Raw genomic sequence first — 26,560 nt, 5'->3', positions numbered from 1 at the left:
TACGTCTTTTTCCGCCGTCCGCCGGTGGCGCGGCACAGGCTGGCGCGGCACAGGCTGGCGCGGGGTGTGCGTCGCCGTCGCGGCCGGCAGAGGGATTCTGGGTAACGGCCCCAGCCGGCTGGGGCGGCTGGCTCCGCGCAGTAGGTTCAGGTCACGCCAAGTCTGTTGGCAGTGGGGATTGTAGGGCCGGGGGCAGCCGGACATGGAGCAGCCGTGGCCGCCGCCAGGACCTTGGAGCCTCCCTCGGGCAGAAGGTGAGGCTGAGGAAGAGAGTGACTTGGACGTGTCCCCCGGTTCTCCTCGCTACCCGCAGCTGCCGGGAGGCGGCACCCAGGTGAGAAGGGGCCCGTGTTCTGCCGGGGGATGGGGAGGAGCCGTCACCAGGCCCCCAGAGCCCTCTGTCTCTGCGACCCTCTTCTGTGCCCTGTTCTGAGCCCCCACCTCCCCCTTCCCCCGCCCCCGACTCCCGACCCCCAACCTTGGGCGTCGGGAGCCTGAAGCCATCCCATCACTTTGTAGCATCTACTGAGGTCTTCGAAGAGGGGCTGGCCATATAGCCCCAACCTTCACCTCCACGCACACCTTTTCACCTTGGCTAATTCCTCACTCTTGGAAGAAGTTTCTCCCCTCCACCCCTCTTCTGATGGCACCCAGATTTGGGACAGCTCACTCTATAACATTGACCCTTTGTCCTCTTGTGCCTGCTCTTATCCGAGCACTTTATTCTTTTGAAGGCACTGATATTTGTGCACAGTTGATGGGAATAGTGAATGGTTGTATTTCAATAATTCACTGAGCTCCTGACATAAAGATTTCAGATCCAGTTTATTTCACTGATTTTTGACATCTGAGCAAATTCTGTAAACCTTGCTATTGATGCTGGCGTAAATCTCGCCCATTCGCGTGACCATTTTCCCCTTAACGTTTCTGATTTTAGTTTTGCTTCACACCATTCTTCAGTAAAAATATATAGGCACACGTTTGCCTTTTCCTTCAGACTTCTTCCTCAGATTCCTGCCGCTGCTTGTGGTTTTCAGCCCAGCCTTCTTTCCTCTGAAACTTATCCAAATGTGATATACTGCCACTTAGGATTTTCTTGGTCCTATCTTAGGGAGTGCTTAGGTACTCATATCCCTTTGTCCCGGTTTTTCTCCTAACCTGAGTGTTTTCGAAGTGTATTTCAGGATCACGGACTAAACACTAATATGTTCAATGAAATGGATTATAGGTATTTGCCTTCTAGGCTTCTTGCAAAATGGGGCCCCCCAGGGCTTAACTGAATTAAAACAGTTTTTCTCTAGACTCATCCTGCTAGCTGTTAATGAAAATGAGTGATTTACATTGTTTGCCAATAAGTGTAGGGTCATCGATCCTATGCCCAGCTCACAGGGTTGGTTGGCTGCACAGAGAAAAATGCTGTTTCATAACCACAGACTGTACTTCGGCCAGCCAGTCACTGGGAAAGTACAAGACATTTTTTTAGGAGGACAGAATGAGAGTTGATAGGTTGGTAGTCACCCACTAATTATGGATCACTGGTGTCATCTTTATATACAAAATGTGTTATATAAGCACATAATGAATGTGTTACAGAGATAGAAAAAGAATGAACAGCAGCTGCCATTGTCAGTTTTGAAGGAGTATAGAGAGGATGGAAACGTCTCAAGAATTTCACTGCATTGTGGTTGAATCTAAAGAGTTACCTAAGAGAAACTGAATTTTAAAAATAGCTGTATATTAACTTATAAGCTTATTTAGCTGAAAGGAATTTTAGAAATGATTAGGCTTAAATCCTACATTAGAAGTGATTTCCCTGAGGCCATGTAGCTAGGCAGTGGCAGAATTAAAACTAGAATCCACTTCTGACACCTAGTACAGTGTTTTTTCCCACCTACTGTACTGCCCATCCTGTGATGTAATGTAAAATTTTATTTGGCTGAAACTAACTTTGAATGGTACTAAGATTTGCAAAATGATTTCTAATCCTAAGTTAGTTCATGTGTTTATAACAAACCTACTTACTTGTCTTGCTGGATTTAAGTTTTAGAACTTAAGTTTTTCTTTTGGAATATTTGGAAAGAATAAAATATTTAATTCAGTTTATAAACATTTTATAATCTTTATAAAAACAGCCTTGGTGTAACTTTACCAAATATAGGGAACCTAGCTATATTAATGTCATATGTGATGTATAGTTCTGAGATCCAATTAAATGCAGTTTGGAACTTAGAGATCCTGTTTGGGAATTTTTTTTTATGTAGTTAGATTAGTAGACCTTAATGCTAACAGTTCCTTTTTCAAATCTTTGTTTATTAAAATATAATCAATCATCTCAATACATGTGGGATAGTTTACTCAAATGCCCAAACATAGTCTGTGTAGTCTGTGCAGAAGAATATAAACATAAATCATTTTTAGGATTTAGAAATAAGATTTCTATGTTTGATTTGAGAGGTGATTTGAGAATTTGCTCCCGCATAATTTGACAATGCAAGATATTTCCATTTGTCCTTACCTTTCTTAGTATTTCCTTGTCTTTTCTTACAAAATAAATTTTATAGCTTCATTTTTCTCCTCTTCCTAGTGCCTTCTTAAGCATAGCTAGTCTGCAGTTATTCTTAACCCTATTCTAAGGTAGCAAAAAGTAAAAATAAATACCTTACTTGGTTAGTTAGGACCAAGTGGTATCTGGGCTCCAAACCTGCTAAACAAGTAAAACATCTGAATAGCAAGTGTCCACATTCCCTCCAATAGAAATCTAAGTTTGCCTGAAGACTTAGCTAAAAAAGGAGCCTTGCATGCTACTTGCCTTAGAATTCCTTACCACCACTAGTCTGTTCCAAGAAGTCAAGAGTCGTTTATTCATCTAAGATTTATTGCATTCTAGCCCCTCAAGAAGCTGATAGCTAAACAAATAAGCACAGTATTGTGTGAAAACACCACTGTAGAAATATGCATAACTTGGGTGGAGAGGGACAGGGTAAGAGGGAAGGGACATGATGCTGGAATCTGGGATGGAGATAGGAGGTTTAGGGATGGGGGAGTTACCACATTGAATGGGGTGGGGGGGTGGGAAGGGGATGTAAAGAATAAGCAAACAAGTAGAAGAGTGACTAGGACTGAGTCTAGAGAGATAATAGGAAGTGAGATCATGAGGGACCACGCCATGCCACAGATTTTGCGCTTTATCCCAAGACTCTAAGAATGAGTAAAATTATCATATTTGTTTCTTGGAGAAATCACTCCAAGTCTAGAAGAGTAGAGAATGGCTTGAAATGAGAAAGGCTGTATTTATATAATTAAAGTGTGAAATTACAAGGGCTTGAATAGCGATGCAGATAAGGGAATAGATTGGAGTAAAATTATTCTGAATACCTAGTTTGAAATTGATCTATATTTTGGCTAAGAAATCATAAAGAATGTGCCTTTAGCTTTTGTTTGATAGAACTGAGGAATATAAGGAATTAAACATCTATCACGATGCTTTACACGTGGTGGTTCAATAAATGTTAAAAGTGGGCTTCCCTGGTGGCACAGTGGTTAAGAATCCACCTGCCAGTGCAGGGGACACAGGTTTGATCCCTGGTTCGGGAAGATCCCACATGCCACGGAGCAACTAAGCCTGTGTGCCCAGAGCCCGTGCTCTGCAATAAGAGAAGCCACCGCAATGAGAAGCCCGCACACCACAACAAAGAGTAGCCCCCGCTCACCGCAACTAGAGAAAGCCTGCACACAGCAACGAAGACCCAATGCAGCCAAAAATAAATAAATAAAATAAGTTTATTTAAAAATTTTTTAAAAATAAATGTTAAAACTAATTACTGTTGCTTCTTAGTAGAACAGAGTCACCACCTAATGAAACTTAGAAGCTTTTGCACAGCAAAGGAAACCACAAACAAGACAAAAAGACAACCCTCAGAATGGGAGAAAATATTTGCAAATGAAGCAACTGACAAAGGATTAATCTCCAAAATTTACAAGCTGCTCATGTAGCTCAATATCAAAAAAACAAACAACCCAATCCAAAAATGGGCAGGAGACCTAAATAGACGTTTCTCCGAAGAAGATATACAGATTGCCAACAAACACATGAAAGAATGCTCAACATCATTAATCATTAGAGAAATGCAAATCAAAACTACAATGAGATATCATCTCACACCGGTCAGAATGGCCATCATCAAAAAATCTACAAACAATAAATGCTGGAGGGTGTGGAGAAAAGGGAACCCTCTTGCACTGTTGGTGGGAATGTAAATTGATACAGCCACTATGGAGAACAGTATGGAGGTTCCTTAAAAAACTACAAATAGAACTACCATACGACCAACCAATCCCACTACTGGGCGTATACCCTGAGAAAACCATAATTCAAAAAGAGTCATGTACCAAGATGTTCATTGCAGCTCTATTTACAATAGCCAGGACATGGAAGCAACCTAAATGTCCATTGACAGATGAATGGATAAAGAAGATGTGGCACATATATACAATGGAATATTACTCAGCCATAAAAAGAAATGAAATTGAGGTATTTGTAGTGAGGTGGATGGACCTAGAGTCTGTCGTACAGAGTGAAGTAAGTCAGAAAGAGAAAAACAAATACCGTATGCTAACACATATATATGGAATCTTAAAAAAAAAAAGTCATGAAGAACCTACGGGCAAGATGGGAATAAAGACGCAGACCTACTAGAGAATGGACTTGAGGATATGGGGAGGGGGAAGGGTAAGCTGGGACCAAGTGAGAGAGTGGCATGGACATATATACACTACCAAACGTAAAATAGATAGCTAGTGGGAAGCAGCCGCATAGCACAGGGAGATCAGCTCGGTGCTTTGTGACCACCTAGAGGGGTGGGAGGGAGGGAGATGCAAGTGGGAAGAGAGATGGGGACATATGTATATGTATAACTGATTCACTTTGTTATAAAGCAGAAACTAACACACCATTGTAAAGCAATTATACTCCAGTAAAGATGTTAAAAAAAAAAATAGAGTCACCAGGGTGGACCAGTGACTTTTTTTTTTTAAACAACTTTGTCTGTTTTGATTAGGATTAAGTTAAAGGTTATCTATCTGATGTAGTCAGTTTTAAATAGAAATTTCCAATAATAACAACTCAGATTACCAAGGATTGGGATAATACAGAAAGAAAATAGAAACCAAGAAGTGATTACTTCTAAATAAAAGGTTCTTTGAGTGAAGAACTTGCAAAGCAAAACTCTATAAAGGTCTGCTTTTCAGCATGTTGAGTGATAAGATGATGAACTAGATTTAAGCTTTTGTTCTCGTTATTCTGTTTCAGGATTATGAAGACTATAAATCAAATGTTTGTTGAGGCCCCACTGTATGCAGGACACTGTGCTAGTTGCCAGGCTTTTTGTTGCTGTTAGTTGTCAGGGGAGAGGCACAAATTAACAAAGAAGCTTAGAGTCTAGTTGATGAAACAAGGTCTATAATATAAAACTCTTAACTGCAAACACAGAAGGCTGGATACCTCTGTACCAAAAACATTGTACAGAAATCCTTGACTAATAGAAATTTGAACTGTGCTACATAAACATACCTGTTCTGTTGCCTTCTTCATTTCTTAAAAATACTGTTTTGTTTTGTTTTTTAATCCAGATGTATAGCCATGGAATCGAAATGGCTTGCCAAAAGCAGAAAGAGTTTGTGAAGAGCTCTGTGGCGTGCAAATGGAATCTCGCTGAAGCTCAGCAGAAACTTGGTAGCTTAGCACTGCATAACTCTGAGTCCTTGGATCAGGAACATGCCAAAGCACAAACAGCAGTATCAGAACTGAGGCAACGGGAAGAAGAATGGCGGCAGAAAGAAGAGGCTCTAGTACAAAGAGAGAGAATGTGTATGTGGAACATGGATGCCATTAGCAAGGATGTTTTTAATAAGGTACTCTCTTTTATTGGACCATAATGAAAGAAGGAAAGACTGAAGTGTTTGTACAAACCAGTTGTGCATTATCTTAACAAAGCAACAGAATCCTGTAAACAGTATTCAATGTTGACAGTTTAGGAAAAGTGATTGTTACAGAAATGTGTTATCCCCAGTAGTGTCTAATGTGGGTAGTCCTTAATCCAGTTATATGGCTATAGCATAGCACACTGAATATAAGCATGGGTTCTGGAGTCAGACTGCCTCAAATCTCAACTTTGTCACAGGCTGGCTTTGTGACCTTGGGCAAGTCACTTCTCTAAGGCTCAGTTTCATCAACTATAAAGAGTGGGTATGAAAACTAAATAAGGTAACATCTTAAAAGCAGATAGCATGGGGCCTGGTATGTGGTAAAGCTCAGATGTTACCAGTGCTTTCTGATGTTGCTATGCTTATCAGCTTGCTTTCAATTTTGTAACATTAATGTATAGTTACTGGTGTTTTTTTTTTTTTTAGTTACTGGTTTTATCAAATAAAACAAAGTCTCTCACTGTTATTTACCAGTATGTGTTTAGTAAACCTCAGATAGTAATCTGGTCTTAGTGTTACAAGCATTATTGCTGAAAGGAGTAGTAAAATACTTATGCCACGTTAGTAGTTTATTAAGAGCAGTCTTCTGTTTCTCACTGGATTACATACATAGGCCTTATTCTTTGACTTTTGTATCTGAAAAAGAAGTGGGCAATGAAATAAAGTCATTTTCATCTAATGTCTAAAGTAGTACTCTTTCTATTTGTACTAAACTTAATTCTCAAGACTCAGGTATGGACTGCTCATTCTTGTCTAAGTCCGCATTCAGTTTATCTTTAACCGTCATTATTCTCTAGACGTAGTGTGTAACACTACTTGTTTCTGCTCTGGCATCCACTCTCAACACTTCCCCCCACCAAGCACCTTTAATTTCCTTCCCCTGGACTAGGTCTAGTCCTGCTACAGCAATAAGTAATACACACAGGTAAATGTCTAGTACCACTAGCCCTATCAGTACTTCTTTCTTTAATGGAGATAAATTGTAAGAGTACAACATGCTTCTTGTAAAAAACAAAAACATAAACCTGTAAAGTAGAATTGAAAGGCTTCCTTCATTTCCATTTCCCAGAGATGCCCACTGTTAACAATGAGTCATATCTTTCTAGACTTTTTCTGTGATTGTACTAATTTATATTTATATATTTTTCTTTCCCCTCAACAGAATAATTCTTTAACTGAATGATTCACTATCTCTGTATATATTGTTCTAAGGGATGTATCATCTTAAGTATTACTTTATTTCTGGTTTGCATTTATACCCCAAAACTATTTAAAATAATTTTTTTATTCCAGAGGGAATTGTCAAAACAATGTTTCTTTGTTTATAAAGTTAATGTCTCTTCTGTTAACACAGTGGTCACAAAGAAAATATTTTTGTCTCTTCTTTTAATTGTTTTTTTTTAAAGTTGGATCTAACATAGCCTACATTTATACCACAAATTAATTAGGACTATCTTTATGTTCCAGTCATTTGCTCAAAATCGTACATTGATTTTGTCTGGGAGCTTGAGACTTGAGAGGACTGGTCTAGATCTGCGCTGTCCAACTTGATAGCCACTAGCCACGTGTGCTATTGAGCACTTGAAATGTGGCTAGTCCGAATTGAGATGTGCTGTAAGTGTAAAATACATGCCAGATTCCGATGGCTTAGTACCAAAAAAAGTAAAATATTCCATTAATAATTTTTTTGTGTTGCTTACATGTTGAAATGATAATATGTTTGATATGTTGGGTTAAATAGATATGTTATTAATTTCATCTGTTTCTTTTGCTTTTTAATGTGGCTGATAGGAAACTTTAAATTACATTTGTGGCTTGGATTATATTTCTATTGGACAGTGCTGGTCTAGATGGAGAATATATAAAGGAAAAAAATGCTTTTATTTTGAAATATATAAACTTGTGTGTTTCCTGATTGTAAACTGGCAGAGAGCTAGTTTCCAATTTTCATTTTTGGCAGTGATGATCTCAAGGTTTAAACGTGATTACATAATGTTCTGAGAAATTGTTCTGCCAGTTTTTCTGGCCAGATAAAAACTTCATCTTCGTCTGTTTTATGCCTTATTTAACTGAAAAGAAGCACTTCCTTAATAGAAATTTGTACTTGATTTCAGAATCGAACTGTTTAGCCTCTCCTAAGAAAAGTTTACAGCAAAGGTCTGTTTTAGGTTTATGTCTTACCAAAAATTTTGTTGTAAATATACTCTATATGCTTTGAATTTCTGAGTTTGTTTCCAGCAAGAACTCCAAAGATTACAGTAGAGTCACAAATATTTAATGGAAATGAATAATGCAAAACATAAATTATGCATGTAAAGGATCTTTCTATACCTGCCTTTGACAGGGAAATTCAGCTTTACAGAAAGGTTAATTCATTTGTTTTTCTGTGTTGATTTCTAAAATAATTGTTTAATTTTCTACATATATCTCACTTTAAATAAGACTAATGAAACTTCATTACAAGAAAATTTTAATTTTTAATAGAGTTTTACAGATGAATTTAATGATATAATATGAGTTTACTACATCACCTTTTTATAGTGTCTATAAGAACGATTGCTAGGCATTCAATAACTGAGAAAGAAAATCCAATTAGAATATAAAATCTGATTTTAACTTCAAAATTTTTTTCTTAGAGTTTTATTAATCAAGATAAAAGAGAAGAAACAGAAGATGAAGATAAATCAAAATCATTTATGCAGAAACATGAGCAGAAAATCAGACATTTTGGTAAGTCTACTACTTGAGTTTCCTTCTTTTGTAATGTTTGGTATCATAAATATGTGTACAAAAGGTGGATTTATAAAATGGGGACCAAAAAGAAGACAAGTGACAAACTCCAGTTGCATAGCTGCTTCTGGCACAGTTGTATAGCTCTTGTTTTAGACTTTTTTTTGGTCGTAAAAAAATAGAGTGACAGAGTAAACTGAATTGTGAAGAGAAGCAAAATTCAATCTATTATTATATAATCCTACTCTCTAAAACATGGTCTTCTTTACTACCTAGACTCTTTCCATTTCCCAACTAGTCTTTGCTTTTGTCTTTTTTCATCTTTGCTTCCTTTGTATCTGATTATTTTATGGTTGTAAGATTAGCATTCATTTTTTTCAGGTTTTGGATATGATGCTATACAATTTATGCAGATCCTTCAACTGTTATTCAGATAAATAATAAGTAATAGAATATAATTTATAATAAATAATAAGTAATAGAAATACATATACAAAGAACTGAAAAATAGTTTTCTTTATTGGGGAAAAGCAGTGGGATGGGGGTTGATTTAAGTGAAGGCTTCCCAGAGGAGATAATATCTGAGTTAGATTGTAAGGAACATGTAAGAGTTCTCCATGTAGATAAGGGAGGCAAGGCAACAGCATGTCCAAAGGCAGAGTCGGGAAAGAGTATGCTATGTTCTAAGAATTATAAGCAGTGACAATACTGCTGGAGTGAAAATGCTACTGGGAAGTATATATGTGTCAATTTAGTAAACATAGTTTTTATTTGGAGTATGTTAGTAAGCTTTTTAAATGACATTTTGAGACCTTTTTCCTATTGGTGTTTCTCTCCCAAAGTGTTTAGAATTTCATTCATCCTTATGTCAGTACAATGGATACTACTTTAGATTTTTTTCCTTTTTTTGCAGTTTATTCATAGAATTATTTCATAAAGTTTAATCATAAAATTTATTAATTTTTCTCATACTTTTAATATATTTATTTATTTTTAAATAAATTTATTTATTTTATTTATTTTTGGCTATGTTGGGTCTTCATTGCTGCACACGGGCTTTCTCTAGTTGTGGCGAGCGGGGGCTACTCTTCGTTGCGGTGTGCGGGCTTCTCATTGCAGTGGCTTCTCTTGTTGAGGAGCATGGGCTCTAGGCGCACAGTCTTCAGTAGTTGTGGCTCGCGGGCTCTAGAGCACAGGCTCAGTAGTTGTGGCACACGGGTTTAGTTGCTCCATGGCATGTGGGATCTTCCTGGACTAGGGCTTGAACCTGTGTCCCCTGCATTGGCAGGCAGATTCTTAACCATTGCGCCACCAGGGAAGCCCTCATACTTTTTATTTTTAAAAAGTGAAATAAGTTATGTATTCTGTTTAATTCAAGAATAGTGTCTGAAGAAGTAAGCAAAGTTTATTTTTGCAAATATTATCATTCCAGTATTATTTATAATAGAAAAAATGGATATACAGTCATCCCTTGGGTAGATATTAAAATCTTTAAATAAGCGGAGCCCTGAATTATAAGAATAAAAAGCAAAAATTTTGTGAATGAATCTTAGTTGTGATAATGTGAGTTGCAGCTCCCACCTACAGTCCTTACTTCCCAGGCCTGTGTGTTCTGTAGGGAAAGGAGTACCATGTACTGATTACTCTTTCAGAGCATAATGCATCTGGTAGAATAGCATACCTCAAGGTGCTTTCACACAGCTCTCATTCTGTAGGCTAGTTGTTTTGGAACCATGGGAAACCTAGTGCATGTAAAATAGTTCCCTCACTTTTGCTATAAACTGAGTGCTGCGGTCAGAAGGAATTTTATTTGGGAAAATATCCCTACCTCACTAGGTGTAGTAACCCACCTGGCACTATAATTATGTGGGTCTTCAATAAAACATTTCACTATTCTATAAAACCTACTGCTTCTGTGTAGTAATGTTCATAAGACCAGTGAATTTCATGAGCCTGTTGTCTTCATTTCTTTTGCTGTAAATTGAGTTTTGGGGTCAAGAAATAATGTGGTATGGGGAACATCTCATTTAGTAAGACCACAGATGCATTACTGGTAGAAGCATGGCAAAGAGGGAGGGCAATACCAGATCTCAAATGGTCTTGTTCAAGTGAGGAACCACTGGTCCCTCCAAAATGAAATGGGACCAAGATTATCAACCTATTACTTGATGGTTGGCTGGTCCTTCCAGCTTGATGGTTGGCTGGCCTCTCCAATATTGAGGTTTCAGCACTGGTTTCTGCTACTGGTAAATTAGGTATTCAGTGGCTAACCTGGAATACCCTCGATGAAGAGATCCCATGCTGTTGAATCTCTGCATAATCTCAAATCTACCACCATGACTCCTTAGTTTATAAAATATTGTACAAACAATCAGATGGTGGGGAAATATGTGACTAATAAACAGTTCTGCCATTGCATGAGTGGGCTTCCGTGTCTCATCCTGTAATGCTAACCAGTGCCTTACTGTCTTCAAAGCCAACCAGACCTGATAGCCATTCCCAGATTCACATTGTGCCTGTTTCTTAGTGGAAATACACTTGACTTTTCACTTTGGGCAAGATATCCTACTTGCCGCAGCCCATTGGATCCCCAGAAATGTTACTAAGGTAGTAGGCTCCCAAAATTTTCCTGTGTTTTTATTTCCCACTTTCTGGCATGTTTGTTTGTATTGTACCGAGACAAATGGGATACCTGCTCCTTCTTGCTCACCAAGTTCCATCAGAATGCAGTAGACCAGTTTGCAGTCATGTGGGATGATGAGATAGTCAAAGTCTCTGGGGACTAAATTATGGCACAGAGTTGACGGAGAGACCTGAGGCAAGACAGTGAAAGTTTAATATTGTCCCACCTGGGTGGAAGCAAATGTTTCTGGAGTTTTGGGCTTGTAATAAAGGAAAAAAAGGCATTTGTCAGAATAATGACTACATTGATATAATCCTTTGAAGTAAACACATTTGGAATAGCAGCTGTGATTAGGGCTTCTAGCTGGAGGCTTTCCAAACTTGGTTTGCATTCCAGACTCGTGGAAGACTCTGCCTAGAACATGGGAGGTTGTGAAGGGCTGCAAAGGCTTGACACCATATTTCTTTGTGGTCTCATGCGTACTTATATTCTTCAGACTTCCTCCTAACTTTCCCTTATGGTATTTTTTGATATTTTTTGACTGTCTTTCTTATATTGCTTTTATTACCCATTGTAATTAGATGGAATTTACCATCTAATGATTAATGGTACAACCATGTCATGGAATATTGTGAAGTACTGATTTTTTCCCCCATATTTATGTTTACTTATTAATTTAGTTAATTCATGTTTTATAAATATAAAATACCAATTTAGAAATAAAGTCTGTTTTCTTTTAAACTTCACAGAACAGTTTTCTTCAAAGTCATATGCATCTTTGACATCACTGTCTTTATGATGATCAGAGCTGATTTTTGATGATCTAACACAGTTTTTCATGGCACATCATCTGTTCACTTCCAACCAAAGTTAGCTGTGATTCAGCATTTTTTTGAATCTGTGTAGGATGTTGCCACTGGAGATTTTGTTAAAAGCTGTAAATATTTGCATAGATACTATGTTAGAATCAGTTGTGCTGTAGGTGGATATTCAGTCTCTTCAATGTAATCACTTATATATTGCTTTTCAAAAACACATCAGTATCCTATTTTTGAAAAACGTTTAATAAAAGCACTCTTAGAACAGAATGTGAAGTGAAATGAGTAGGAAATTAATATGTATGATATGATTCTAATTTTGTTTCTCTAAAAGTCATTAAAAAATAAGCCAGAGGGAAATACATCAGAATGTTAACATTGATTATCTCTTGTAAGCATTGCAGGTGGTTTTATCTTCTGGATTTTTCAAATTCTTCACAATGAAAATACTTTATTTTTATAATCTGAAAAAGAAATATTTTTAAAGGGTTTATCCTAAGAATTCAAGGATGGCTTAACATTAGAAGACTCATTAATGTGATTCACCATATTAACAGATTGCAATAGCATAACCACAGGACTTAGTGATAAGTTTGATGTGGGAGGAATGGAAATGTCAGAAAAATCTCTGAAATGCCTGATTGGGTTACATGGAACCTAGGAAGCAATGTAGATGGTCAGGGAGAGAAGAATGGGTTTGGTTTCAATAAGATGAGTTTATGTGCAGGCATGTAGGTAGAAATAGCTGTCTGGTGGTAGGTGATTGGGAATACAGGAGATCTGGAGCTCAGGATATATTGAAAAATAGGTCATATATCATTCATTAAGAAATTCACAACCTAGTTGGGAGGTTTTTGGTACATTGAGAAATTAAAATACTTAGTGTAATTCAAAGGATTGAAATCTATCATTCTATCAGGATAATGCAAAAAGGAAAGGGAAATAAATAATGATGTGTATTTGGGGACCATTTTAGGAATCAGGTGGAATATTGAGAGCTAAAGGGTGGATTGGGATTTAGATGTTCACCAGAAAAAAATATATGGGCAAAGATACATAATTAAAATATTTTAATTTGTCAAAGTAAGGTTTTTCAAGCATTCAGAAAAGTTGATTGGCTAGTTTAAATGACTAGATTATCCTTAACCAAAAGATTAGCTTAATATTTGATGGATGAATGAATGAATTGTTCATATTGTGTTAATAATACCTAGTATTTATCAAGTGTTTACTTTCTGTCAGGTACTGTTTTAAGTGCTTTATATGTATTAACTTCTTTAGTCCTCACAAAAATCCTATGAGTTAGATGCTATTTTTAGCCCTCTTTTTTTTTTTTTTTTTAATAAATTTATTTTATTTATTTATTTATTTATGGCTGTGTTGGGTCTTCGTTTCTGTGCGAGGGCTTTCTCTGGTTGTGGCAAGCGGGGGCCACTCTTCATCGCGGTGCGCGGGCCTCTCACTCTGCAGCCTCTCTTGTTGCGGAGCACAGGCTCCAGACGTGCAGGCTCAGTAGTTGTGGCTCACGGGCACAGTCGCTCCGCGGCATGTGGGATCTTCCCAGACCAGGGCTCGAACCCGTGTCCCCTGCATTAGCAGGCAGATTCTCAACCACTGCGCCACCAGGGAAGCCTTTAGCCCTCTTTTACACATGGGGAAATGTAGGCATAGAGGTATAATAGAACTTGCCCAAGGTGTGGTAAGGCCAATACTTGAACCTAGGCAGTTTAGTCCTAGAGTCATCATGCTAGATTGTGTTACTCTCCATTTGATTTTAAGTTTCTTTATAAATTCCAAAGTAATATGTGTACTTTCAGGTATGTTCTGTTCCACTAAGCCATTGATTCTCTTGATATCTTTTGTTCATAAAATTCCACACCCTTCCCACAGAGGTCTTAATGGACTACCTGTAACGTAACTTCTCAATTTCATAATAATTTAGCATGCATTTTTGAAATCAAGTATTGACAATTATTTTTCAGGTAAAGAAAAGCTATGGTCATCCTCAAGTGTTAATTTTGTCTCAGTTATTAAGTAGATAGTTTAAAACCTTCAGCGTTTAGTGACACCCTTCTTCATGGCCCCTACAAGTGTCACTAACCCTTTCGTATATTATCTTTCCTGCAAAAGAAACCAGAATGGATAGGAATTTGGTGCCTGAGTAAGTCACAGTGCTGCCCATGGAGAAGCAGTGATCTCTCTGAATGGTTGCTAGAGTTGAAAATATTCCCTCTTCAGAAGTGTAACAAAGCTAAGGCAAAATTGCTTTATAGGATTTATTTTATGGCTTCAGGTATAAGAAATAGGATTATGCTTTCTTTAGATCTGACCCATAGAAATTATTAATTAGATTCTTTAACTATATTATTTGAGAAGTAGTTTAAAGTAACTTAAATAATCATTGTTTCTCAGAATTTAAAATGACCTAGTCACTGTATCCAAAGTGTTGGGGAAATAACTCTATAAAGCTTGTAAAACTCTTTATGAAAAATGCTAAAATGCTTTTTTCCAATTTTTTAAATGAGGAAAAAATCATTATTTTTAATTAATTTCCATGTGTTGCTGTGTATTTCTCAGTAAGACATTTGTCCTCAGTTTTGTTTTTACTTGTGTTCTGATGTGGAACTTCAGAAGTTCATTTTGTGTCTAAAGGAAAGATTTATTGCCAAACTATTGAGATAGCCTTATAAAATTACCATGATGACTCAATAACTTTCTTGGTTGGATGAGTCTAAATAAAGCTCAACACTTTGCTGGTTCTGTTAATTATTTGGGTGGTAACAACTTTTTGACCAAATTTCTTAACTAATTTGGGTAAAGATGACAGTACACCTTTAGTAGTATTTGGACTGGTTTGGTATTTTGAAGCAAAATGGCAGCTATTTTCAAATATGCTTAACTAATTTTAAAAAGATTTTGTTTTCTATGTATAAACAGTCATCATGACTAAATGGTTAACATGACTAAAATGGTTAAAGTATATTTACTATTATAACACTTACTGGATTAGTTTCCCATGCTGTTGACATTTTACCATATCATCTTAGACATATTTTAATAAATTAGAAGAAATGTAGTTTTTCTGAATCTTTTATTAAGTCTTTGTTTGCTCAGTGTAGTTTCTTGAGGTTTTGCTTTCTTATGCATCTAACAGAAAAATTTGTATTCTCTGAATAAATAATATTGAATCTCCTGAAATTATCTGTACTTACTTTAGCCTAGAATGACCAGCAGTCTCTATTTGCCTGGGACTTCGGGCATTTCCCAGATGTAGAACTTACGGCTTTAAACCAATCACCCTACTTTAGCCTGACATTATTTGAAATAAAGTTTGCTATGAATTTTGAAAGCTATTCCCTATATGCTGGGTATTGCTTTATTATCGCTCTTCATTTGCTCTTTTACCATAACATACTGCTATAGTAATGCGAGTTGTCTTTAAAGAGAATCATTTTAAAATACCATTTCTTTGCTTACAAGAGGAAAGTATTTGACATTCATGGTTTAATTCTTTTTTTTACAGGTATGTTAAGTCGATGGGATGATAGTCAGAGATTTTTGTCTGACCATCCATACCTTGTATGTGAAGAAACTGCTAAATATCTTATTTTATGGTGTTTTCATCTAGAAGCTGAACAGGTATCATGTGAAACTTGAATTTCTGGGAACCTTAGTGGAATTCTGATTTACTTTTTTGTTTTGTTTTTTCCATTACTTTAAATGAAAGTAGGAAGGTCATTAAATGAAATTATAATTTTGTTTTGTTTTGTTTTCACATCTACTTGAGCTTACTGTTGGCATTTTTTTTAGTTATTTCAGTTAGCTTAGGGAAACTTGTTTCCAATGTGCTTTCCCTGCCTCCCTGCCCCCTCACCTCTCTTGTTCCCATGTATTTGATACTATAAACCTTTTTCTTTTTTAACCTATTTTAAAAAAAATCATATTTTAAAAATCCAAATAGTAATCACAATATTAAATATATTTCTTATAATTTTAATCTATTACTTTCAGAAAGGGGCTCTGATGGAACAAATAGCACATCAAGCAGTTGTAATGCAGTTTATTATGGAAATGGCCAAAAACTGTAATGTGGATCCAAGAGGATGTTTTCGCTTATTTTTCCAGAAAGCCAAAGTAAGTAGCTATTTGGTATTGTTAAATGGGAAGGTTAGGTTTTAGCTGAGACCTCTTTTGTCCATACACATCAATGGAAGCCATCCAACCAGGATGCCACAGGCTAAATTCTGTAGGTTTTATAAGGAAAAGAAAAATTATATTGCTGTTTTCATGCTAATATAGATTTAAAGGAACTATATAAGAAGCTATACTATACAGCATGTATGTGAAATTGAGAGCCATTCACATGAATGTATGTATTCAGGAAACTTAGAGGAATGGTTAAAAAAAAAACCTGTAGTATACAGAATATTATGCAGCCATCAAAATTATATTTATGAAAAATTTTTAATCTGAGAAAATGCTTTGCTATAAAGTCAAAAGAAGTGATACATGTTTACATATACAGGATGATGTCAGCTATATTAAAGAAAAATAGGTATGTCTAGAAAGATTAAATCACATTTCACACTCACTAAATTTACTAATTTAAATTATTACTATAATTTAAAAGTTGTACAAGAAGTAGAGCAATAAGAATTCACATGCACTGACTGTAGGAGTATAAATTGGTATAACCACTTTGTAAAATTTCCTTGTAAAGTTGAATAAGACAAGTGCTTACAGCCAGAAATTCTCCTAGGTATATACCCTAGAGAAAAACGCCTCAGTGTGTGGTCCAGGGACACTTGAGGGTTTTCAAGACCCTTTCCATTAGTCCTGAGTCAAAACTATTTTCATAATAATACTAAGATGTTATTTGCCATTTTCACTCTCATTCTCTCATCAGTGTACAGCATAGATTGATACAGACGCAGATGTGTGAATACAGCTATCTTCTGTTAAGCCAGACTTCTCACTAAATTGTTTGTTTTGGAAATATAGTTTTTTTAAAAAAAATGTTATAAATGTTAACATGTAATGAGTTTGTTATTATATTTCAGTTAATATTTAATTCCTGTTTTAATTTCTAACACATAAGTATTGATAGATATAGGCCACGTAAACAGGAACTCTTTAGGTTCCTCAATAATTTTCAAGAGTATGAGGGAGTCCTGTGACTATAAAGTTTGAGAACTGCTGCCCTAGAGACACTCATGTATGTGCTTAATAGAATTGTTCATAATAGCAAAAAGTCTGGGAACAACCCAAATGTCTGTTAACAGTAGAATGAATAAATTGTGGTATATTCATTTGGTAATATACTAATCAGCATTGGCATGGATAAAAGACAAGAAAGCAAAAAAAAACAAGTCTCAGAATGATATATCTGGTATCATTTTTAAAATTTTATATTTCTTATAAAGTTCAAAAACAAGCAGAACTAAATATATTGTTGACAGATACATAAATTTTAAGCAGTAAAACTGAAGAGGCAAAGGAGTGATTAGGACAAGTTACAATAATGGTAACCTCAGAGAGAGATGGAATGCTCTTTGAAACTCATCTCTAAGATACTAGTAATGATCTATTTCCTAATTTTTGTGGGTACATAGTGGGATTTTTGCCCAATAAATTGTACATAAATATTTTACATGCTCTTTTTTGCATATATGATACATTTTAGCATACACAGTTAGAAGTCAGAAGGAAATATACCAAAAGTTTAATTTTGATTATACTTGGGTGGTAGAATTATAAGTGATTTCCATTTTCTTTTTCATATACTACAGTGAACATATTTCCTTTTGTAAATAGAGAAAAACATTGTATTTTTAAAATAAAAAAAAATTAGTGTGGCAGTAGTTCTACCTTCTACTTCTACTGTTAAAATAGGAAATTTTCCCAAAACAGTAGTTTTAATGAGTAAACAATTTTTTTTTAAATAAACTTATTTATTTATTTATTTTTGGCTGCGTTGGGTCTTCATCGCTGTGCGCGGGCTTTCTCTAGTCGCAGTGAGCGGGGGCTACTCTTCGTTGCGGTGCGTGGGCTTCTCATTGCGGTGGCTTCTCTTGTTGCAGAACACAGGCTCTAGGTGCACAGGCTTCAGTAGTTGCAGCACACAGGCTCAGTAGTTGTGGCTCGCGGGCTCTAGAGCGCAGGCTCAGTAGTTGTGGCAGCCGGGCTTAGTTGCTCCACGGCATGTGGGATCTTCCCAGACCAGGGCTCGAACCCGTGTCCCCTGCATTGGCTGGCAGATTCTTAACCACTACACCACCAGGGAAGCCGTTAATGAGTAAACGATTGAGTTGGTATTTTAGTTAGGCTTCTGATGACTACTCTAAATTTTCACTTGACACATAGGCATTAAAAAAAAAAATCATACTTTCTTTTTCATCTTACATTAGTGGATATGTTTGAACTAGTGCTTAGTAAGATAATGGAACATAGTCAAACTATATGTATTCTTCGACAAAATAGAACTGAACAGCTCTGCTGTCTTAGATCTTAACACTGTGCTCTTAATAATTTTTTTAAAATTAAGGAATAACTTTCATGAGGTGCTTGCTTTGTGCCAGGTATTATTCTAGGCACTTTACATGGATTAACTCATTAAATCATCATAACATTGTATAAGGATTTTTATTTCTTTTTTACAAATGAGGAAATTAGCATAGAGAAACTGAGCAAGTGACCCATAGGTTGCTTAATAAAACAAAAATCAATCAAGTCTCTCTAGATCTAAATCCCTAGGCCTTAGGCATGAAGTAAGGTCAGCAGTTGTGTCACTTGATTCCTTTAACGGTTTGCTACATAACCATTTCAGAAGGATTACTTTTGGATATGAAGGCTAACATTGCATGTGTCTACACGAGTACCGTATATTGACTAAAGTGAAATGCTATAATATAATTAAGGGAAATGATTCCTAAATTCTTAAAAAGATAGAATGGCAGCACAGAACACTGTCTGCATTATTTATATAGATATTGATGCTAGTAACTAATCCATAGGTTTTAATCCAGTTATACAACGTAAACTACATTAAAGAAAAAAACCGCACTGCAGACGAATGGGCCCATTGATATTCAGGAATGAGACTTCGACAAAATCTCTTCCACCACTTGAACTTAAATTCTATGATCTATTGTGTAGGATGTGCTCTGTGTCTTTTTTTTTTTTTTTTTTTTTTTAATTTCTTTCTTTCTTTTCGGCTGTGTTGGGTCTTCGTTGCTGTGTGAGGGCTTTCTCTAGTTGTGGCAAGTGGGGGCCACTCTTCATCGCGGTGCGCGGGCCTCTCACTGTCGCGGCCTCTCCCGTTGCGGAGCACAGGCTCCAGACGCGCAGGCTCAGCAGTTGTGGCTCACGGGCTTAGTTGCTCCGTGGCATGTGGGACCTTCCCAGACCAGGGCTCGAACCCGTGTCCCCTGCATTGGCAGGCAGATTCTTAACCACTGCGCCACCAGGGAAGCCCTCTGTGTCATTTTTTAATCTGCAAAGGAAACGTTTATAATTGGAGGCTACTGCCAAAAGGATGTTTTGCATTAAGAATTTTGCTTATATTATATACATCTTGGGAGAGCATTCCCTTCCCTCAACATAACTCATCGTACTTTTTTCTTTCCATAATCTTGAAAAGAAGGTACTTCCTTAACTAAAACACTAAGATAAAAAAAAACAAAAAAAACAAAAAAAACACTAAGATATTTTCATAACGAAGTTGAATGTTGAGTTTAATTGGTTTTCATGGCTTTTGCAAATAGGGATTTTAGGGTCAGAGAATTACTAATAACAGGTAATAGTGTTCCCTCATTAACTGGTAGAGAATTAGAAGGTTTAAAGAATATCCCTTGGCTGTTGCTTGGCAGTGGGAAGAGGAGAGGAGAACGTGAGAGGTTAAATAAGGACTATTTTGGATCCTGTCAAGAATATAGATAAATCAAGAGAAATACAGAGGAAGCCTACCCTCTTTCATTTTATTAGTGTGTATGTGTAAAGAGGGGTTGTTTCGTATTAGTTTGTTTTATTTTGCTGAAGCAGAGGTAAATGGAACAAACCAGTCGTTAATATTCATATAAAACAGGCAGTTTTTAGAAATCTGACAGAGATCTTGGTGGTTTCTACATTTAAATTATTCACCTCATCTTTACTTCTTCGACTTCAGGCCTTAATATATGCTTGCTAGAGTTTACTGTGTGGTCTGGAAGTCTTGAAAAACACAGTCTTTATTTTTTGTGTTTTCTAGGCAGAGGAAGAAGGTTATTTTGAAGCATTCAAAAATGAACTTGAAGCTTTCAAGTCAAGAGTAAGACTTTATTCTCAATCACCAAGTTTCCAACCTATGACAGTTCAGAATAATGTTCCCCATTCTGGTGTTGGATCTATAGGTTTATTAGAATCCTTACCACAGGTAAGTTGGAAAAGTAAATATTTATTTTATAAATGTATTAGTTCACATAATTTTTGTTCTTTTGGACTTCTCTTTCTTCTTATACATTATATATGTGTGGTCATTTTAAATATTCTTGCCTCAAAAGATAACCCTGAGTTTCATCTCATGCCATGTTTTGGCATTAAATCTTGTTCATCTCTTAGGTATTTAGAGAGATACCAAATTCCACTCCTTTAAATACAGAAGATGAGGACCACCTAAGCATTCTTAAGGGCAAGTGTTACCTATTGATCATCTCAATCATAAACTTCTCAAGATGGCTCCTGAGGAACATCTCATTCTAAGTAGAACTATACTGTTAAGAATTTATTGAGATGAATTAGCTTCAAAGCATATGTCCAAGTAGCAACCACGGTGATCTGTTGCATGAGTTTAGTAGTATTATCTTTTTGAATGTTGGTGTTGCCTACCAGATGTAACATTTTACTACAAATTAACGTAACTTATGCTAAGCTGTTCTTTATGGTAATATTGGCCAACTCTTTGAGCCCCTTGGAAATCTGCTATTAGAATAAGATAAAACCATGTCACTAGTGTGAAAGAATTTATGTCAAAGAGGAGGTTGGACCACTGGTCTGCCTGATTCTACTTAGGATTACAATTTTAAGTTATTAAAAGTTACTGCCCATTTTGGTTCTAGTAGCATTTAAATTGAACCAGTCATCTCTCATTTTCTCATTTTCAGGCCCTAAGATTTTAGGAACAGCTTTAGCCAGTTTAGCCTGTTGCCTACACAGTGAAAGGGAAGTCTCACTCAAAAGGCAATGTGAGGAGAGCCCTGTATTTATTTTTAAATCTCAGAGTGGTAGAAATTGAGATTTTCAATATCTTGACCTTATGTATCTATAATTTCACTATTCTGGTTGTATGTATTGTAGGCCAAAGGGACAATTTAAGGAAAGCAATTGATCATATTCAACTCAGCCAAAAATATTATTTTCAAGGATAGAAATAATTAAGGTCTGATTTTTAAATAATTAGTAATGTTAACCCTTAGTTAGACATGTAAGCAATATTCCTTCTCAATTTGTCCTACACATTACCTCTTAATGCTGTTTAAATAAAATGATAATTTTCTCTTCAGTTCCGTGAGAAATAGCCCATAGGGACGCAGTCTTTCCAAAGGAATTTTATGACTAAGTCTCTGTAAGTTCAACATATAAACCTCCTAAAACTAAGGTGTTACATAATGAATGCAGAGGAAAAAAGACTTTTGAAGGATGTTGTTGATTCTAAACGTAAGAGGGAAAAGATAAGATTTCAGCTAGATCCATAGAAGCACTGTTACTTGAGAGAAGGATAAAATGATAGATAGGATAAGATGAGAGACAACCTGAGGGACTAAGTTGTCAACTGAGAGGAGATTTGGAAGAAGAGCTTACCATAACAATAACATCCCATTTTTATTATATCAGTTTATAAATTGCAAAACACTTTTACATGGTGTCTCATTTAATCTTCTCAAAAACCCTGTGACACATTTTCATTCATTTTATGGGTGAATAAACTGAAGCTCCTGGAGGTTAAGTAATTTACCTGAAGTCAATACAGTAAGTGATGGAGCTAATATGCTAATCCTGGATTTCTGTTCTACTCCATTGCTCATTCATTCTCCTACATCAGGGGTCCTCAACTCCCGGGCCATTGACAGGTACCAGTCCATGGCCTGTTAGGAACCGGGCCGCACAGCAGGAGGTGAGTGGCAGGCAAGCGAAGCTTCATCTGCCGCTCCCTGTTGCTTGTATTACCGCCTGAACCATCCCCCCAACCCCGGGCCAGTGGAAAAATTGTCTTTCACAAAACCAGTCCCTGGTGCCAAAAAGGTTGGGGACCACTGACCTACATCATAGACTATTGTTGAATCATATGCTAGAAATAGGACAAGACACTCAGTTGCGTGCTCTTGGGAAGAACTGGTCTCTGGGACAAGAAATGTGTTGAATATGTTACTAGATGAGAATATAGGGTAATCAGTGGAATTTAAGTGTACATTAGGTTAGGTATATGGATTGCTTTTTGTTTTTTTAAGTCTCCTCGTGATGATGTCTTCAGTTCTTAAGGAGGTGGGTAGATGAATTCTAGAGAATCTCTTTAGCCAGTTCTAATACTCAAAATTCTCCATGAAAATCTGGAGCCTAGTCTTAATAGAGTAATTGTAAGCTCTGTTCTGAAGGGCTTTGGAATTGGGCCTGGATGGTCAGAAAAGATCTTAGCACTCTGTTTCTTTGGAGAATGGGATAATGTAACAAGATTATTAATAATTTTTTATAAAACTTAAATTTGGATAACACTTTAGCTTTTATCTTTTTTTAATTGACAACAGTCTCGTGAAATAAGCCAAATACCATTATCCTTAGCTTTGAGAGAACTAAACCAAGGCCTCTTGGACAGAGATATAAGTAACAGTTACCTTAGGCTTATCCTGTATACTAGCGTTTAATGTTATTAAATTTTGATGAATTATTTTCTCTTTGAGGATGGCATTATACTAAGTGGAAGAGGCAGGGTTAGAACTGAGGTCCAAAGTTATTTTAGTGTTCCAGACCTCAGTCAGTTATTTGTGCCACTTCCTTCATAAAAACCTGATTGAGAATAATCCAACTAAATTCTGGCTTACTTTTTGACTTTTACAATAAAAGAATCACAAAGTATTGTACTTTATTAAGGAGACCTTTTGAAAACCCTGCCTCCCTTTGGTATGGGGAGGTTTAAGATATCTATGCCCTGTGTGGACTATTTTCCTCATTGATGTTTATTAAATAAAATAGATGAAAGTAGATGATACATAATAAAACTCTAAGTACGAGCAGATATTCAGAACAACTGAGTAGACAAAACTGAATTCTTGGGGAAGAATTTCCTAAAGTCCTAGGTCCTAAGGGCTTATGTCTCTATTCATGATGCTTTAATAATAATGGGTTTATTTTTGCATTTATTGAATAAGGTTTTCTGTTCCTAGTTTTAGAAATGAACAAAGTAGAATATTTTTGAGTTCTTCTGTTTAAAAAATAAAACCTAAATTAAACTGTTCTTTTGTTTTCAACTTTTTAAATACGAGTCTAAGTACCTTTCAAAAGATTAACAGTTTCTCACTTGGGTTTGTTTTAACCTTTGAGAAACCAAAATAGACTCTGAAGATAGCTATAATATTTACTTAGTAAATAGATTTTTTCCTTATTCAAGTGTTTTTATAATTTTAGTATTTACTGTTATAATTAGTAATCTTCATAATACATATAATACATTGCTGGCTTAAAGCCATGTTTATCTTTTAAATTATCAATAGCTATGTACATATAATCATACGGAAGATATAGTCTTATATGATTAAATAATTAAAATTATACAGTTTTGTTAAACAAAGGAAAAAGGTAGTGTTTATTACATTTCTATTTTTCACATACACCATTCTCTCTTTATCACATCTCTTTGGATTAAGTGGTAATAATCTATTTAATTTTTTTCTTTCTTTACCTTCTTGGGTTTCAACCCAAGTCTGACTTCAAAGTCCATCTTTTTTCCTGTTCTGCTATACTGCAGAGAAATAGAGAATGCAAAACTGAATATGCAACTGCATATACTGGCATAAAACTGATTATCATTCATTCATTCTTTTTTCTTTTCAGAATCCAGATTATCTTCAGTATTCTATCAATACAGCTCTCTGCAGTTTAAACTCAGTGGTACATAAAGATGATGATGAACCCAAAATGATGGACACTGTATAATTTGGTTAAGACTGCTGAAGCCAAGTGCTATTTTGCTACAAGAAAGGAAGAACTTGGCTATTTTCTTGACACTTTTATGGGTGCTGCACTTTATTTTTGTTCGGTTTTTGATGGGAGGGAATACAAAGAGTACTGAAACGTTTTGTAAAATTTCTTTTATGTGCTGCTAGGTTTTTTTGTTTTGTTTTTTTTTCGGAAGAGAGGAGTGGTACCATATGTTGCAGGAAGTCAAACTGGACTTTTTTTTGGTGGTTTTAGCTACTAAATTTGCCTTTAATCTTATTGTTCTCAATTTTGGAATCAAAGTATGAAAATCTGCACAAATGCAATGTTTACAAGAACTGGTTGATTCTAGGAGGCATCTGCTACAGTCTTTTTATATGGATATGTACATGTTCTACTCTACAAAAATGATTAAAGATAAAAATGTACTTGTATCCTATTGCTAATTTAGCTGTCAAATCTGGTGTTTCATCATATTAAAAGCAATAAATCAGTAGTTGATAATCTACTTTACTAAATAAGCGGGGTGGTACAAATTAAAACAAAATCTTTCCCCTTAAAATAATATTACATTTGTTTTTTCGGCACCATCAGTTAAATCCTTGACTATAATATCAATTTTATATAGATACTAAATTTACCCCAAGTATTCTCAGAACTGTATTCCTTAGTAGTTGATTTTACCCTGTTGACATTTTAATATTAGGGTTATATAGTGATATAAAAAGTGATAAAGCTAATACAGATTTTTTTTTTAATGAGAGGAACTCCAATCTCACTCTTAATTTCTTTATTGACATAGTCTGGGATCTCTCAGGGAGCAAGTTTTAAAAGAATACTAATGGCCTGTAAGAACAAATAGGGAAAAATAATCTGATTTTTAAAATTGTGGTTATTGTTTGTTTTACTCTGATGTGGCCCAAAGACTTTTTTAAAAAGGCAAGAGAAATCTTTTGGAGCTAATTACTTATTTCTAAGAATTTGGTGATCCTTATTGGTAATGATGGCTTTTACTACATTTGTCATTCCTCTCTTTAGCTCAGTTACCATGGAATGCTTCTGAGCTTTACTACTTCCTATATAATTCACTTTAAATATGCCAGGATATTTGATTATTCATTTTATTTGGAATGAGATGACAGTGTTAATTATTCTGTCCTTATTATTTGAGGATTAACCTTCTGACTTATAGGAACATGAGCTTTGATTTGAAACCAATGTAGTCTTTGGCTCAGTCCCATTGAGACTAGTAGCAAACATTTAGAAGATGACTAAATGGGATTTGGACTACACGTCTCAATTTGAGAAGCCAGATGATGCCAAGGGACCCACATGGTGATCAGACCTGTTATCTTGGCCTCATTTGCACCTTGTTTTAACTAATCTGAGGTGATAAGGCACTTAGTACCCATAGAAATGGACTGGAATTACTGAATCTACGTATGTAACATCACAATCTTCCTGGTTTTAAGAATAAAGCTGTTTTTGTGCTTTTGATATAAATACATACTCTATAATAAAATGTTTGACTAATTTATATGGTAGTATTCATCAGCCTGAATTTTTTTTTAACCAATGACCTAGTTATAGAAGTTTTTTTGTTGCTGTTTGTCTTTTTCTGTTTTGGAGCAAGCTCTTGCTTTTTCCTTCCTATCAAATGGAGAATGAACATAGGAATAAAATCCCCAGTTTCACAGAAATGTAACTTGAAGCATTACTTTCCATTCTTCTCACTTTTCCCCAGGATTTGCCTGTAAGCTTTAAAATTGTTTTGAATTTCATTTTGCCTTAGGTTAGAAGTATTAAAAACTGAAGACTGGAAGGAGAGAAATTATCAACAAACTGAGTAAACTATTCCGGAAGGATTTTTTGGCTTTTGTTTTCTAAAACAGAAGAACTATTTAAAATTTGGCTATGTGTATTCTTTTACTTTCAAAGGGAAGTGTTGTATGTTTTCAGTGTGAAAGTGATTGGATTTATTTTGGGAACTACTGACTGATGCCATAATTTGCACTTAAAGACTATAACTTACAATTTAGCAGTACTATAGTACTCAGAACAATAAATTGACATCCTTTTTATTTTTATTTTGCTTTACTACTAAGAACTAACTCCTATTAGGAGAACTGTCTTCTGTTTCTTAAATAATAAGAGTATACTAAGCAAAGGAATAATTTATATTTCATGTTGGACAATTTTCTCCAAACTATACAAACCATGGAAA

The 26,560-nt window shown here is 35.7% G+C and overlaps 1 protein-coding gene across 1 annotated transcript; it reads left to right on the top strand.

The window, feature by feature from the left end:
* Positions 1–26: 26 nt before the first annotated feature.
* Positions 27–25,882, top strand: CDC37L1 (cell division cycle 37 like 1, HSP90 cochaperone). Its single transcript, XM_059924787.1, has 7 exons — positions 27–334; positions 5,629–5,910; positions 8,619–8,712; positions 15,677–15,792; positions 16,165–16,287; positions 20,399–20,563; positions 24,232–25,882. Exons 1-7 carry the CDS (start codon positions 203–205, stop codon positions 24,331–24,333), a joined length of 1,014 nt encoding a protein of 337 aa, XP_059780770.1. The 5' UTR covers positions 27–202; the 3' UTR covers positions 24,334–25,882.
* The last annotated feature ends 678 nt before the right edge of the window (positions 25,883–26,560 follow it).

The sequence above is a fragment of the Balaenoptera ricei genome, chromosome 6 (assembly GCF_028023285.1).
Source record: "Balaenoptera ricei isolate mBalRic1 chromosome 6, mBalRic1.hap2, whole genome shotgun sequence".
NCBI lineage: Eukaryota > Metazoa > Chordata > Mammalia > Artiodactyla > Balaenopteridae > Balaenoptera > Balaenoptera ricei.
This window is presented reverse-complemented; position numbering and strand designations above follow the sequence as displayed.